The 17,012-nt window shown below is 47.2% G+C and overlaps 1 protein-coding gene across 4 annotated transcripts in view; it reads left to right on the top strand.

The window, feature by feature from the left end:
- SETD9 (SET domain containing 9) overlaps positions 1 to 17,012 on the top strand; it is a 95,612-nt gene that overhangs the window by 68,060 nt on the left and 10,540 nt on the right. For 3 of the 4 annotated variants that reach the window (XM_073622982.1, XM_073622972.1, XM_073622948.1), the window contains one exon: positions 10,836 to 11,906. The exons of the other annotated variant lie outside the window; for it this stretch is intronic. In XM_073622982.1, the coding sequence (XP_073479083.1) occupies positions 10,836 to 10,923 (88 nt within the window). In that variant the 3' untranslated portion in view covers positions 10,924 to 11,906. Of the gene's footprint in view, positions 1 to 10,835; positions 11,907 to 17,012 lie in introns of those variants that run through there. 4 annotated transcript variants of the gene reach the window in all.

Genomic DNA, 17,012 nt, shown 5'->3' on the forward strand with positions numbered 1-17,012 from the left:
CTTTTGAAATTGAAGAGCTAGTGACTGATAGATGATGGAGATCTCTCCCCTCTGTTCCAAGGACCGCCCACACCATAATTCGTATGGTGTAAATGTGTGAGACGGGGAATTGCCTCCCCCACCCCCACCCCCCCAAATGTGGCGGAGAAAATGTCTTATTTGGTGAAATCTATAACGCTCAGAATTAGGCATTTCAAGATGATTGAGACAGAACTCAAGAGAAAAGGGGCCCTCAGAAGTGAAGAAGTGTCCGATTCGGTACAATCCCTTGTCCAACCACCATCTGAAGGCTTTGATATCCATCCCTGGGGTAAAGTCTGGATTGTTGAAGATGTGCGCTAGCGGGTGACACCTCGAGATTAAAGTGAGGTTGTTTCTTAGGTTGTCCCAGAGTTTGAAAGATTGAGAGAGAGACAGGGAGAGTATTGGGGGTCGCTGCCTAGGGGGTACCCATAGTAGGAAGTCCAGGGTGTAGGATGGGCCAGCCTATCTTTCTATCTGAATCCAGTCTGGTTTCTCTGCCTTAGAGTAGACTGTGGAGAGCTGAGCTAGCCTGGCAGCTTGACAGTACCAGAAAAGCTGAGGAGACCCTAAACCCCCCTGTGTTCTGGGTAGGAAAAGGGTTCTTTGCTGGATTCTGTGACCTCTACCCCCCCAAATAAATTTGGTTACTTTTCTTTGGAATTTAGTTAAGTGTTCCTTATTAACGTTTATTGGAAGGGCCCTGAATAGATAGAGGAGTCTAGGCAGCAAAACGGAAAATTGTATACTCACCTTTCCGTAATTTTCCTTTCCTGTCGTATCTTCATGGCAGCATTCCCCTTGGGGGGGTTGTGAATCCGCCCCTCACAACCTGATAGGACCACATAGCTATAAGTTGAAAAGATGGCCCCCGCCCCAGTATTCTCTGTATATATCACCTCAGACGGGTGGGAGATTGTATGCTGCCATGAAGATATGACAGGAAAGGAAAATTACGGAAAGGTGAGTATACAATTTTCCATTTTCCTGTCGCATCATGGCAGCATACACTTTGGGGAGTAACTCGCAAAGACTGGGTGGGAATTCAAACTAAGTTTATTAACAAAGAACAGAAGAATTGGCCTGGATAACGGATCTTCTGAAATCCACTGTGGATAACCAGGCGGAATCCACCTTGCAATGGGACATAAAGGTGCTCCTGGAAGACCAGGTAGCCGCTCTGCAAATTGTCTCCGCCGAGACTCTACAATATGCTGCCCAGGAGGTTGCCACTGCCCTAGTGGAGTGTGCCCTTAAGCCCTCGGGTACTTGATGATTGCTCAGTGAGTAGGCCTTTTTGATGGTCTTCACCAGCGATGACGCAATGGTGCGTGAGGATGCCGCTTGACCTCTCCTGAATCCATCCGGAATGATTAGGAGACTTTCCGTTTTCCTGATGGATCTGGTAGCTGAAAGATGCTCCAGGACATTACCCTTGACGTCCAGAGGGTGAGGATCGCCTTGTTCCGTACTGAGAGCCGGAAGGTTAATCTCCTGGTTGAAGTGAAAGGATGAGGATACCTTGGGGATGAACCGGTCCGAAGGTTTCAAGACTAATCTGTCTGGCAATACAATCAGATATGGATCACTGACCATTAAGGCTTGCATCTGACACCCTCTTATCCGATGTTATGGCTATCAGGAATGAGACTTTCAGCGTCAGATCCCATAAGGATATGTTCTCATTAGGAAAGAAGGGCTCCTTAGATAGAGCTTCCAGTACGACTGAGAGGTCCCAGACTGGGAAGGAAGATTTTCTAGGCGGCCTCAGCTTTAGACAGGCCAGTTGGAACTGAACCACAAGGGGATCTTGTGCCCATCTAACTCCTGTCAAGGCGGACAGGGCCGAGACTTGGACCTTTAAGGTACTTGATCTAAGGCCCTTCTCTAGGCCTAGTTGAAGGAACTCCAGGACCTGTGACACCGATGGTGAGGATGGGTCCCAACCTTGCTGTTGAGCGAAGGAGGTAAACTTCTCCCAGACTCGCCTGTAAGTATTATTCGTGGTAGGCCTCCTGGCCTAGAGTAGGGTATCCGCTACCCTCTGGGAACAGCCTTGCTCTAGGTACCTAGCCCTTTCAGTCTCCAAGCCATCAAATGTAGCTTCTCCGGGTTCGGGTGAAGAAGATGACCTTGGGAGAGTAGGTCTGGCAACAACGGAAGGGGCAGGGGATCTGCCTTATTCAGCTGCATCAGAGTGGTAAACCATGGCCTCCTCGGCCAGAAGGGAATCACTGCCACCACCAGTGCCGATGACTCCTTGAGTCTCAGGAGAAACCTCGCTATGAGAGGAGTTGGAGGGAAGATGTATCCCAGCTGGAAGTTCCAGGGGTGCAGGAGACAATCCGTCACCTCCGCCGAAGGGAATGGTATTCTTGATAGGAATCTCCGACATTTCGCATTCTCTGGGGTTGCCGCCAGGTCTATCTCTGGTGAACCCCAAGTCCGGGATATGAGGGCGTAGGCCTGTGGGTTCAGAGACCACTCGTGGTTGGAGGTGAAATTCCTGCTCAGCGAGTCAACCAACACGTTCTGTACTCCCGGAACGTAGACTGCCCTTAGGCTTAACCGGTTCAGTTGTGCCCACTCTAGGACAGGACGGACCTCCTGCATCATGGACCTGCTTCTGGTGCCCCCTTGCCTGTTGACATAGGCAACCGCAACCTTGTTGTCCATTCTCAGAAGAACATGTCTTCCTCTCAAGAGGGAGCTGAAGGACAGGAGCGCCTGGAGTGCTGCTCTCATTTCTAACACATTTGACACTGCGTCCTGTGCCCTGAATGGCCAGCGGCCTTGAGCCGCAAAGTGCTGATGGTGAGCTCCCCACCCCTGCAGACTGGCATCTGAGGTCACCGTCTCCTGGTGAGGGGTGATAATGTGCTTGCACCTTCCTAAGTTGCGAGGCCGTGTCCACCACAGCAATGATTGCTTCACCTCCTGAGGGATGTGAATCGACTGTGACATTGAAATCTCGTTCCACTGGCCCAGGAAGGAAATTTGGAAAGGCCTCGAGTTCCATTGCGCCCACTGAACCATCGGAATGGTGGATGCCAAGGAGCCCAGGATACTGAGGCATGTTCTGGCTGGTAGTCTCTTGGCCGAGATAGCCTTCTTCACCTTCTGAATCAGGGGAGGAATCTTCTCCCCTGGAAGCTCCACCGTGTTCTCTCTCGTGTCCAGCTCGGCCCCCAAAAAGACCATTCTCTGAGTGGGATGGATACTGCTTTTCTCCCAGTTTATCAGCCACCCTAGAGACTGTAAGGTGGAGACCAGGATTCCCCGATGCTGGATGAGAGACTCCTTGTTGCCCGAAAGAAGCAGGATGTCGTCCAGGTAATGGTGGACTCTCAATCCCCTCTCTCTCAAGTGGGCTATCATGGGCAATAGGACTTTCGTGAACGTCCTGGGTGCGGTGGAGATTCCAAACGGAAGACTTCAAAATTGGAAGTGCCAGCTGTTTATCGTAAATCGGAGGAATCTCTGGAATTCTGCGTGAATCGGCATATGTAAGTATGCGTCTTGAAGATCGATCGAGAGCATCCAGTCTCCCCGATTTATCGCTTGGAGAATTGATTGAAGGCTCTCCATCCTAAATGTTTCTACCCGGATTGACCGGTTGAGTTTCTTTAGATCCAGGACAGGATGAAAGTCCCCTGACTCTTTCCTTACTAGAAAGAGTGGGGAATAGAAACCTTGACCTCTTTGAGATGGTGCGACCTCCACTATTGCTTGTTTCCTTAACATATCCTGGATATACTGGACCAAGGACAGCCTTTTCTCTCTGGAAGGAGGAAGTTTGGTTGGTTGCGCAAAAGTGACCCCTTGGGGGGCGGTTCTTGAACGACCACCTGTGCCCGACCCGGATGGTGGATACTGTCCATGGATCTTTTATCAATTCCGCCCAAACCAACTTGAATCTTGTGAGCCTGGCACCCACTACCGCTGGTTGGGCGGGCGTACCTTCAAAAAGGTTTCTGTTCATTGGAGGCAGGGGTTTTGGTTTTTTGGAATTTAAGGAAGGACGTATGAGGGTTCTTCCAAGTTCTCCTGTACTCCTTCCCGGGCCTATAGGATTTTGCATCCCTGTATCTTTCCGGGAGATTGTGCTTGAAGGGAGGCGCTCTTTGTTGTTTTGGTCTTCTGTCTGAAGGGATAAGACCAGACTTCCCGCCTGTCACTTTGGATATTGCTGTATCCAGCTTTGCACCAAAGAGGTTAACTCCATCATATGGAATCCTGCACCAGTTGGACTTTGAGGCCGGGTCGGCTGACCAGGGTTTAAGCCATAACGCCCTCCTGGCCATTACCGTAGCTAACATAGATCTCGAAGCGGACCTAATGGTATCCACAGAGGCTTCCGCCACGAAATCTCCTGCGAGACTGAGTTCCTGTAGGGCTTTAACGATCTGGTCTTGATCTGCGCCTTCAGCCACGAGTTTCGCAGTGTTTGATGACCAACCGGAAATAGCTTTCCCGACGGTGGCCAGTGCCACTGCTGGTCTGCAGGCACCCCCTGCAAAAACTTAAGCCCTTTTAAGGTCCGTATCCACCTTTCTGTCCAGGACATCCCTGAACGTCACTGCGTCCTCAATGGGAAGCATCACATGCCTGGCTAGGCGCATCAAAGAGGCATCCACCACTGGAGGGGAAACCAGGGGAGATACCCTGGGTTCTTTTAGAGGATATAACTTGGTAAGTCTGTTAGACTAACTTTCTTCTCTGGATTCTGCCATTCATCTTTAATAAGCTCATCCAGTTCCTCTATGAATGGAAAGGCTTCAGGCACCTTCTTGAGATTCGGAAAATACTTCCTTTGTTTCTGTTGTACCTCCTCAGGTTCTTCCCAGTTAATCGCTTCCTTGACCGATTTCGCAAAGGGCCCTATGAGTGAAAAATCAAACCCTGCTGCCGCCTCCAGTTCTTCCTCATCTGACGGGAATTCTTGTTCCCTAGGTGTACTGGGATGGGATGGAGAGGTGCTCAGGGCTGTAGCCTCCACGTCTGGAGTTGAGATATGCGTAGCAGGGACCCCGGTAGGGTCTACAGTGACCAGCTCTTTTTCTCTCGTGGCTTCATCCATACATTTGCGGCAGGCTAATCTGTCTGGTAGGGCTGTGGCCCCGCATTCCCAGCAAGCATTTCCCGCTGGATGGGAAGGATGTGCAGAAGACTGACGTCTACGAGCAGGGGATCTTCTGTAATGGAAATGTCTATGCCTAGAGTAAGAACGGCTCCTCCTACGGCTTCCCCTGTGGGCTGAGCGACTTCTGCCACGTGACCAATGGCTGACCAATGAGGCAGCATTAGTACGATCCTGCTCTCTTTTTCAATCTTCATTACTTACCATGAACATCCCCCCCCCCCTTACCTATTGAACTGATGGTGATCTGCTGGGGCAGCGGTCTCCATGGAAAGGATAACTGTGATACCCTGGAGGGATACAGGCAAGTATAAACATGCAAGCAAAACCATCAAAGGTACCAGGGAAGAGAGAAACACTTACCCCAAGGAGGGAGCGATCAGAGGTGAGGCAGAGCTGATAGCAGAGTTGACAGCAGCGTCAGAAATGCTCAGGAAGCTGGAGGCATCAGAAACTGACATTCTGAGCCTTTTAAAAGGACCGCAATGGCTGCCGGGGTCACGTCCCGCCCGCACATGCGCAGTCTTGGAACCTGGGGAACGTGCCAGGATGCCCTAAAAGCGCTCACTGCGCATGCGCGGAAGCGCCGAGACGCCCGACCGCACAGGGGAGAGACAGAAGTACCACAATGCCCAGCAAGCTGCACCAAAAAATGGGAAAGGCAGATGGAGACCACTGCACACAACTAAGCCTGTTTAAGGCTTATACTGAAGCCGCATATACCCCTGAGATCACCAGAGTGGGGTTCCTTCCATCTAGCTCATTTAGAGGCTGTACAGGCAAGGACTTCCACCCAGGAGAGGCTAGAACCTGGCTGGGGCGAATTCGGTAAGGGGGTGCTTCTGACATCTTCAGTCCTTCAGGTGAGGAAAAATAAGAGAATACTGGGGCGGGGGCCATCTTTACAACTTATAGCTATGTGGTCCTATCAGGTTGTGAGGGGTGGAGTCACAACCTCCCAAAGTGTATGCTGCCATGATGCGACAGGAAAGTCATCTTCACCGCGTGGATTCTCCCAAGCCAGGAAACCTCCCCCTTCGACCAATTTCCTAAGTTAGCTTCTAACTTGCGGTAGGTCTGGGGGAAGTTCGAAGAATATAATTGTTCCGTTTTGGCTGTAAGTTTAATTCCTAAGTAGTCGATGTAGAGGTCGCTCCATTTGAAGTCAAAGGAACTTTTAAGTGCGGAAACTGTGTCTGCCTTGAGGGAGATATTTAAAGCAGAAGACTTGGAATAGTTAACCTTCAGTCCTGAAATATTGGAAAACTCCTTCAGGAGTTTGCACAGGTTTGGGAGGGAGGTGGTCGAGGAAGTGATGAAAAGGAGCATATCGTCCGCAAATAGCCCACATTTGTGTAATTGGTTCCCACAGGATACTCCAAGGATGTTGGGATTCGACCTAATCGCTATCGCCAGTGTTTCGATCGCCATGGCGAAAATCAGAAGGGATAGGGGGCAGCCCTGTCTTGTGCCTCTTGCTATTTGGAGGGGTTTGGAGTATTGGCCTTGTAGTCTGATTACCGCTTTTGGATTGGAGTACAGGGATCCCAGGATTCCTAAGAAACGAGTCCCAAAACCCCACTTCTCCAGAAGAGAGAATAGATATGGCCATTCGATCGAATCAAAGGCTTTATGTAAATCTAACGATAATAACATTCCTTCCTGCTTAGGGCCCCCTTCCCAGTTAGATTGGAGAATGGAGACAATATCTACCGCTCTCCTAATTTGGTCTGGGCCCTGCCTCCCTGGAATAAAACCCACCTGGTCTTTGTGAACATACAGTTTGATAAAAGAAGCAAGACGGTTGGCCAGAATTTTTGTTAGAATTTTAAGGTCGTTATTAATTAGGGAAATGGGCCTATAATTCTCTACTTCTTCATGGTTTTTATTGGGTTTGGGGATTACTGATATGAAAGCCGTGTTCAGATGTGAATATATTGGGGAACCTGAGTTTTTAGAGTTGAAAAATGTAGCCATATAGGGGGCCAATATGTCTCCGAAAGTCTTATAATATGGGACCGATAGACCGTCCGGGCCTGGGGCTGAACCATTCTTAAGGCTTTTGATGACCTCCCTTATCTTCTCTGTGGAGAAGGGTTCGTCCATTAAGTCTTTATGTTCCTTGGAAATAGAGGGCAATTTGAAGGTTTGTGAAAAATGAGTCGTTCGAGGTATCTCTCACCGCTTGGGTGGGTTTATACAGGTTGGAGTAGAATTCGTGGAAGGCAGACATAATTTTAGTTGGATTGGCTGTTGGTGGTTGGCCCGCTATACGAAGTTTAGGGAAAGTGAGAGAGCAGCTAACATCGGTCCAATTTTGTCTTTTTGGCAATAAAATTTGGCTTCACTCCATCTAATGTTTTTCGGCTTTTGCCGTTAATGCCAGATTGAGCTCAAGTCTGATCGCACCTAGTTTATCCGATAATGCCTTAGACAGGTTTTTTTTTGTGGTCAACTTTCAGGGTTACAAAGGCTTGTTCCAGTTTTTGGATGTCAATCAGTCGTTCTTTCTTTACCTGCGTCGCTAGCCTGATGAGCTCCCCCCGGAAGGTAGCCTTGTGGGCGGCCCAAAGGGTTTCGGGGGAAATGTTTTCTACGTCATTTAGACTAAAGTATGCTTTAATGCCGTCTGCTATCATCTTGGTGTGAATTGGGTCGCTTAGAAGAGACTCATTCAGTCTCCAGGAAGAGTCCCTGTTCCCCGTTAGGACATTTCTCAAGGATAGGAGAACCAGTGAGTGGTCCGACCATGCTATGTCTAAGATAGAGGCCCTATTGGCCAGAGGGATTAGTGTAGTAGGAATGAGGATGTGGTCAATCCTAGCGTAGGACTGGTGGGGAGAGGAGAAGTGAGTAAAGTCCCTGCATTTGGGGTTCAGTTCCCTCCAAATGTCTACTAAGCCTTGGGAGTGTATTTGTTTGGCTATTCTGGTACACAGTTTTGTGGGACGCGTCAACTGGTCTTTGAGGGGTTTAGTTTTGTCAAGACCCTGGTCAAACGCCACATTAGAGTCACCCCCCCCAGATGACCTTGCCCTCCAGTAGGGGGTTGAGAGTTGCAAAGAGGTTCTGGAAGAAAGTGGCTTGACCCTTATTAGGGGCGTAATATGAGATTATGAAGCATAGAACTCCCTCCAGAGTGCCCTTTACAAGAATAAACCTGCCCCCTAGGTCTCTAAAGTCCAAGATGTGTGCAAATTTGCTGTTTTTTGAGATAAGGATTGCCACCCCTTTTGTTTTGTTTGGAGCGTTGGCGAGGAAAAAAGATGGGTAGTAGGAGTGGAGGAACCTGGGACTGTACCGAATCGGAAAGTGCGTCTCCTGTAGGAGCACTATATCCAGTCGGAGGGATTTGTAGTGGTCAAAAGCTAATCTCCTTTTCCTAGGAGAATTAAGACCTTGAGCGTTATGAGATGCCACCTTGAGATCTACTCCCTTCAATATTGGATCAGCCATTGGAACAGAGGGGGGGACGACCACCTACCCAGCAGCCACCCACCTTATGATGACGATTATTTGCAGCGGGGGTGATGGAGGTGAAGATTCGTCCTAATTCTGTGAGGGTGAGGACTGGGGATGACTCCCGCCGACAGGCCAGAATAGAAAAAGAGAATGAATGGGGAGAGAAGGAAGGAAGAGAATCAAATAAACGCAAAAACAAAGACCGTAACCAGGGTCTTCTAACGAGACCCGTGGAGGGCGGCGGATTGGATATCTGCCAGATCTCCACTCTTAACCTTCGCCCGCCCTGGAGGGGCGAGTGAAGTCTCACTCGCAGAGAACACATTCGGTTCCCCAGGAATGAGAGGAGGCGCAAGGGTACCACCCCGGACCCCTGTAGTAACATATGTCTGACTACTAAACTATGCACAACTAAGTCATGGTTAACTGAGTTGACAAAAAGAAACCCATAACAAAAACCGTGAACATGTGCTGAAATATACGGTCTCATAGAGACTGTGCTTTAGGCCTCCATCTCCCGCCACCCTCCCATCCCTACCTCCCCCCCCCCCCCCCCCCAACCAAACTGAGGGGAAGGGTCGGGAAGGCCGAGAGAATGCGGGGAGACCAGGCAACGGGATTGGCCATAACAAAAAGAGGCCTGAAAAAAGGTTTGTGGGTAAAAGGATTAAGAAACAAAAAAATAGAAAAAACCCTGAGAGAGAGCAAAAAAAGATGAAGTGCAGCTATCAGAGAGGTAGCCCTAGGAAAATAACTTCAAATGTTCAAGACCCAGGAACACAGTTCTGGATAGGAGGTAGTTGCTGGTTCCTTTTAAATAGCGAATCTTGTAGGAATCTAGACCCCAGCGGGGAGGGATGAAGATCCGGAATCTTGTTTCTGGAAGCAACGGGCAACAGAAGGGCTGGCTACTGCAGACGTCTCTTCTCTCTGAGCTGTAGTGTCTTGTGGTGTAGAGGCCTTTGGTTTGGAGTAAAGACCTGGAACAGGGGACCTGACTGGTCTGGGAATTGGAGGGATGGAGCTCTAGCTCAGTCAACAGAGGAAACTACTTCCCAAGTGGAGAAGTCCAAAGTAGGACCGAGAACACAGGGGGCCTTGAAGGTCAGTTATGGTGGTCTTCCATCCTTGCTCTTCTTAGAGGAACCCTTGTTCCAGAGGGGGGCGTTTGGCTGACCCCGATGATGTTGAGGAGAAATCCTGAGATATTAGTTTTTGGGACAGGAACAGTCTCTCACCTTCTGGGAAGTTGGAAAAAGCGTGAGTCTTGCCCTGTATTGTGAACTTCACGGCGAAGGGGAATGACCAACGGTATTTGATGTCCCGTTCCATTAGGACCGTAAGGAGAGGCTTGAGGGCCCGTCTTCTTTGTATGGTGGACTGAGCTAAGTCTGCGAACACCTGAATTTGGTGGCCCCGTAGTAGTAGCTTAGGTTTCAAACAAGATTGTCGCATAACCTCTTCTTTGACCGCGTGAAAGTGCGGTTTCACTATTATGTCTCTGGGTGTTCCGTCTTGGGTGTTCACCCCCTTGTGTCAGTATTTTGTTGAACCACCTTTTTAATTACAGCCTTTAGTCTGTTGGGATATGTCTCTACTATCTTTGCACATCTAGACTTTGCAATATTTGCCCACTCTTCTTTGAACTTGAGCAGTTTTGCAGTTACATTTGATGGTGCGCTAGTAAATACAGCGGGATAAAACAAAAAAACTGTCTTCATTTCAGGCTGCAAAGCAACACAATGTGATAATTTTAAAGGGGGGGGGGGGTGATTATTTTCTATGTATATGCTGGACCTCTTCAGAGATATCACTGCTTCCATACAGAGAGCAAGGGTCCTTATCTACAGCATGCTGGCAGGAGACGGGCTTTTCTAGTCAGATTGTGCCTGCTTTGTAAATAAAAAAAAAAAAATAACTGGAAGACATTAAACATCTTTTGTTTTGATGCACCTAGAAATTTAAAGATTAATTGGGCCAAGAATATAATAAAGACCTAGGAATGGCTGTCATTATTCGATGTGTATAAAATTAGTGGATTTTTCATTAATTCTTCATCATTGCCACAGACTCTACTGACATAACATGCAAAGTCCAGCAAGAAGACAGCAGTACTAGCAAGATGTACAGAAAATGCAAATGCATACAGTGTGTCAGTCCTTTCACGTGTTCAGTCAGTGTATTGATTGGCATAATATTTTATCTATTACAGGCCGGTAAGGTGCGTCATTCTTGTCGCTCTTAGAGACATACATTGTGAAGAAGAGCTCTTTTCAAATTATTTTACAATAATTCATTAGCAAATGCTGGGGGCTCAAGATTTATACAATATGGAAACAGAAGCTTTACAGGATGTATCAGAGGCCAGGACGTGTTCAGTGGTGGCCTATATGTTTTTCTCTCTACAGGTGTCCTTTACAATATATATATATATATATATATATATATATATATATATATATATATATATATATATATATATATATATATATATATATATATAATTTTTTTTTTTTTTTTTTCCAAGATATCTTCATGATGTGATCATTATTGGTGCCATGTATTGGAAAGACGTTTGGAATGAATGTGAAAGGTTTTCCTGCACACGGTGCCATGAGTAGGGATGGCATGTCATTTTTAAGCAATGGTGTACGGTAATGCTGTACTGGGTAGAGCACAGTTTCTTCTGTGATGTTAAAAGATAATCATACTTTCAGATGGCTCCCCGAGCAAAGGCACACCATCCCCTGCCCCAGATGTATACTTACCTAAATTTAGACAGCTGCAGCAATATTCATATTTCTCTTTTGTTTTGGCTACACCTCACACTTTACAACTCAGAGTTGATTCCCACATTCTTTAATGGGGTTATCTGCTGATACTGGAGATACTGGGACATGGATCTATAGAAGTCTATGAGGACTGACTGTGTGGACAAGGCAGATTATAGCCAGAGGATCTGCAGCTTGTGTGGGCTGTAGCTGTCTGACTCAGGTAAGTATACATCTGGGGCAGGGGATGTAGTTTGTTTAAATTTCTCCTAATATGTATGTGTCTCAACTTTTTTTTACTGAACCAGCGTGTCCGCAATCAAAGGCGTAATGGCAACTCTCAAAAGTGTGCTAAGTGCCTGATGCTGCTTTTTCATGTTGCTGGTATATGGCACTGATAACCTAAACATCTGTTCTACTTAGATCTCCACTATGCTTATGTGTATGTGTTTAGTTTTATAAAGTGTTTTTATATTCTTTATATTATAAATAAAAAGGTTGTTTTACATGAAGGATATCGTTGTGATGTTCATTTTACCATTTGGGCTATTCCACCCTTACACCCACTGTGGAAAAGGGTAATTTTTACTTTAGCTGCACCAATCTACTAATTCAGGAATAACTTTGTCAATTTCTAACAGGACTTTAATTCTAGTTTGACCACTGTCTAGTTTTTTTTTTCTTTGGAAAAATCTGTTTATTGCAGTATTTATACACAAAAACACAAATAAAGTGCTTAACAAAAGATTTGCAGAACATCTATTCAGGGGGTCCACTCCTAACCTTCTAAGAGAATACAGCAGGAGGCAAGTAGGAATACGGTGGATGTACCCCATATTTAAGTCGGTGGTGCCGCTCATTGCAATGATACATAATGCCCTCTAACAATTATATATTCGGAATAAGAAACATTTTGCCCTCATACAGTATACATAATCATTCTGGTACACCAAATCCGTTAAGAACGGTAGTGACTCACTTCATTAATTAGGCTGTCAAGGGTTCAGCTAGCCATGTATGCCATACCCTGTCATATTTCGTGGGACAGCCCCTGTTCGCATAGGTATCTTTGTATAAGGGAAGACTGTCATTTACTAATCGCTTCCACTGAGCTAAAGACGGGGCGGAGGGTTTCTTCCATTGCATGGCTATATTTCTTTATCGTACATCACGGGACACAGAGCCATAGTAGTTACTATATGGGTGATGGACACTGGCACACCCTAAGACAGGAGGTTTACTCCCTATATAACGCCTCCCACTACTGGGAGTACTTCAGTTTTTTTCGCCAGTGTCTTAGGTGTTGGTCCTGAGTAAAGATGTGCTAGGCTGAGCTCCATTGGAATATTCCTTTGCTGGGGCAACCTGTGCAACTGGATCCATTCAAAGTGTCTTTTCAGGCCAAATTGAATGGTACCCGGGCCTAGTGGCGGAAGAAACAAGGTTTAGCCCGTAACGCTTCTCTTTTTAGAGAGTTGGACCCTGGGATCCAGTGCTTTCGTTTTTTCAGCCATAAAGCTTCCTGGCGGGGTGCTTTACGGGTCCAGGGGAGTGGAACCCCCGATAAAAAGGGACCCCGGTCCCTGAAGGTTTTTTAACGGAGCCCACCGTGAGGGGTGAAGATTGGGTCTGTTGGTTTTACCACAAAATCCCTGCTGCGGCATAAGGTAAGTGGAGATGCCTAAGGAATTTTAAATTTTCTTATGGATTGTCTCCTTTAAAAGTAAATGTTGTCATGCCTGTTGTCATGTTGTCAAGTCACCACTGGGGGCTGTTTAGAGCACATACCTTGTTCATGCTTTCCATAGATCGCTCTGTCAGCAGGAGCTGCAGGCTTTCTCCGGCTAACCAGTCCCAGACCTCCGGTAAGTTTTGGGGGGGGATTCCAAAAACCCCCCACCTGGACAGAAGCTCTCCCGGATAGGTAGGGGGAAGCCCAGAACGATCAGTGGATGCCGCTCCATTCTTCCACTGCCTCTGTATAGCGGTTTGCCATCTACTCTCCTCCAGGCCAACACACACGGGCCCGCGCTCGTGCGGGAAAATGCTCTTTTGAAAAGAGATGGGGGGCGCAGTGGGAAGACGGAGGGGGCGTGGCTTTGGCGCGACGTTAACGTGCAGAATGTCTAGCGCGGGAGTGCATTTTAAAAAAGCTTCATTGTGCTGACTGCAGCTGTCGGAGGGGCACAAGAGCAGGAGGGGGCATGTAAGTGGTGACACAGGCATTCCCTTGGCACATTTACTGAGCATTAATAGCAGTGGCAGTTGCTGGACTATTTGCTCAAGCTTTTCACAAGGATTTCTTCTGGTAGTGCCTCTGCATTTGTGCAGCGGGCTATGGTCAGAAGGGGAGGTAGAAACACCCCAAAAAAAGGGTCTCCCTCAAGCTCTAAGAAGCTTAGTCTCACCTCTACAATGGCATCCTCCCCTGAGAGATCTGGGGTGGCTGGTCAGTGTGAGCTATCGGGGCCGTCAAATGTTGCAACTGTTTTCAACACTGCAGCCACTGTCTATATTACTGAAGAGGTTTTTTCCTCAGCTATGATAGGATTGAAAGAAAGGTTAGCGGCTTTAATCGCATCTTCCCAGAATGGGACAAAATGTGACCGGTACCCTTCTACTACCCGGGACCCTCAAACAGAGGAACTGGGGGTGGGAGAAGATGAATTTCCCTCAGGGGACCGTGAAGAGAATGATGACTCCTCTTCTGAGGGGTCAAATGCAGAAGGATCTCCTTCAGCTTCACAATCTGAAACATTGCTGGTACAATCTCTTACTGAGTTGGTCCGCTCCACTTTTATGCTACCCTTAACTGAGTCAGTTGATAAGCCCACTTCTTATTTGGGTTCGCTAAAGCCTGCTCAAGCTGTGCATGCCTTTCCTGTCCATTCATTGCTGGAACAGCTTATGTATTCTGAGTTGGGATCACCCAGATAAGCATTTTTTTCCTCCTAAAAAGTTTAACACTTTATCCTATGGAGGAAAAATTCACTAAAAGGTGGGAGATACCAGCAATTGACGCTGCTATATCCTCTGTGAATAAAAGTTTGACTTGTCCGGTACACAATGCTCAATTGCTTAGGGATCCAACAGATAAGAAATTGGAATTCCTGTTACACGCGTTTTCTCTGGCAGGTTCAGTGACTCAACCTGCAGTGGTAGCAATTGGTGCATGTCAGTCTTTTAAACTGGTCTTTCAACAGGTGTTCAAGGTTATCCCTGATCAGCAGGCCCAGGATTTAGCCGAGCTACCAGGGGCTTTATGTTTTGCAATAAACGCTATGAGAGATTCTATTCTTCAGGCCTCGCACCTTAAGCTTGGGCTGGTCCATATGCGTAGAATACTATGGTTGAAAAATTGGTCAGCCGAAGCGCTATGCAAAAAGCTCCTGGCTGATTTTCCTTTCCGCAGTGAACAGCTGTTTGGGGATGATTTGGATAAATACATCCAAAAAATTTCTATTGAAAAAAGTACCCTTTTGCCAGTTAGGAAAAGGAGTAAACGTATTTAATTTAAACAAGCTCCTTCTCCAGTGCCATCAGCCTCCAGGCAGTCACGACGGCCTCCGCTGTCAAGTTCAAGAGGTAAACCTCAGGGTCAACCTCAGTGACAAAAGTCCTGGGGGAGGAAACCTACAAAACAAAATACTAAAGTCTCCTTATGAAGGGGCGCCCCTGCTCGCTCGAGTGGGGGGAAAACTTCTGCAGTTCTCAAAGGTCTGGCAGGAAGAGTGTCGAGACAGATGGGTGACTTCTTCAATAGCTCTAGGGTACAAACTAGAATTTCAAGAGTCCCTGTCTTCTCGTTTTCTCAGATTAAACATTCCCAAGGATCCAGAGAAAAAGAAGCCTCTCTCTCTCAAGCATTGGATCGTCTTTTGTCTCAAAAAGTTATCTCGATGGTCCCCATGGAAGAGCAGGGATTGGGGTTTTATTCAAACCTTTTCACGGAGCCAATATCAAATGGAGATGTCAGATCCATTCTACATCTCAAAGATCTAAACCGGTTCCTGAATATCCGCTCTTTTCGCATGGAGTCAATCCGATCAGTAGTCTCCATCCTACAAGGAGGAGAATTTCTGGCGTCAATCGACATCAAGGATGCATACCTCCATGTGCCTGTTTTCCCTGCTCACCAGAAATATCTACATTTCGAGGTAGAAAATCTTCATTTTCAGTTTGTAGCTCTGCCTTTCGGTCTAGCTACTGCACCTTGAGTGTTTACAAAGGTCCTGGCCCCTCTTCTAGCCAGATTAAGGACCCAAGGTGTAATTATAGCTTACCTAGACAATCTGCTCTTGGTAGACCAGTCCGTAGCCCTCTTAGACCAAAGTATGGTCACCACAGTCAATTACCTGGAATACGTAGTTTGGATTCTCAACCTAGAGAAATCTTCCTTAAAACCATCAAGGAGATTAGAATACTTGGGTCTGATCATAGATACAGCCCAGAAAAGGGCATTTTTGCCCCAGGAAAAGATCAGCGCCATAAAGGAACTGATTCAGGTGGTCAAAGCAAAAAAGAATGAGGTTGTTGGGAAAGATGGTGGCTTCATTCGAGGCCATTTCTTATGCTCCGTTTCATTCGAGGCTGCTGCAAAACAGTATCCTATTAGATTGGAACAAGAAGGTCCAAGCTCTAGATTTCCCACTGTGTCTGTTTCCAAAGGTGCACCAGAGCCTCAGTTGGTGATTGATAACCAAGAATCTGCAAAAGGGAAGATCCTTCCAGTTACCTGGAAGGTGGTAACGACAGATGCCAGCCTTTCAGGTTGGGGAGCAGTCCTAGAAGAGGCGACTGTCCAAGGAAAATGGTCCAATTCAGAAATGGGCTTGCCCATCAACATTCTAGAGATTTGGGCAGCGCGCTTGGCCCTGAGGGCCTGGATGTTCAGGTTACGGAATTGTCCTGTCAGGATCCAATCTGACAATGCCACAGCCGTGGCTTATATCAATCACCAAGGGGGCACAGGAAGTCGTGTGCCCCAGAGAGACGTGAATCATATCCTAACTTGGCCAGAAAACAATGTACCTTGCCTATCGGCAGTCTTCATTCCAGGATTAGAAAATTGGCAGGCGGACTATTTGAGTCACCAGCAGTTGTTCCCGGGAAAATGGTCCCTTCACCCCGAGATCTTCCTGGCAATATGTCGAAGATGGGGGATCCCAGACGTAGATCTGTTTGTGCCCAGGTTCAACAAGAAGATCAACAGCTTTGTGTCAAGAACAAGGGATCCGCTAGCATGCGTAACAGATGCCTTGGTGGTCCCGTGCAATCAGTTCTTACTGATTTATGCATTACCTCCTATTCTGCTGCTTCCACGACTTCTTCGCAGGATCAAGCAGGTAGGGAAGTCGGTGATTCTTGTGGCCCAGAAGATCTTGGTATGCAAAGATCATAAGGATGGCAGTAGGGGACTCATGGACCCTACCACCACGTCCAGACCTACTCTCGCAAGGTCCGGTATTCCAGCCTTCCTTACAAACGCTAAATTTAATGGTTTGGCTATTGAGACCCACATTCTGAAGAAGCGTGGGCTTTCAGGTTCAGTGGCATCTACCTTTAATTAATGCAAGGAAGCCTCTAGAATCATATATTATAGAGTCTGGAAGGCATAT

The sequence above is a fragment of the Aquarana catesbeiana genome, linkage group LG01 (assembly GCF_042186555.1).
Source record: "Aquarana catesbeiana isolate 2022-GZ linkage group LG01, ASM4218655v1, whole genome shotgun sequence".
Classification (NCBI taxonomy): Eukaryota; Metazoa; Chordata; class Amphibia; order Anura; family Ranidae; genus Aquarana; species Aquarana catesbeiana.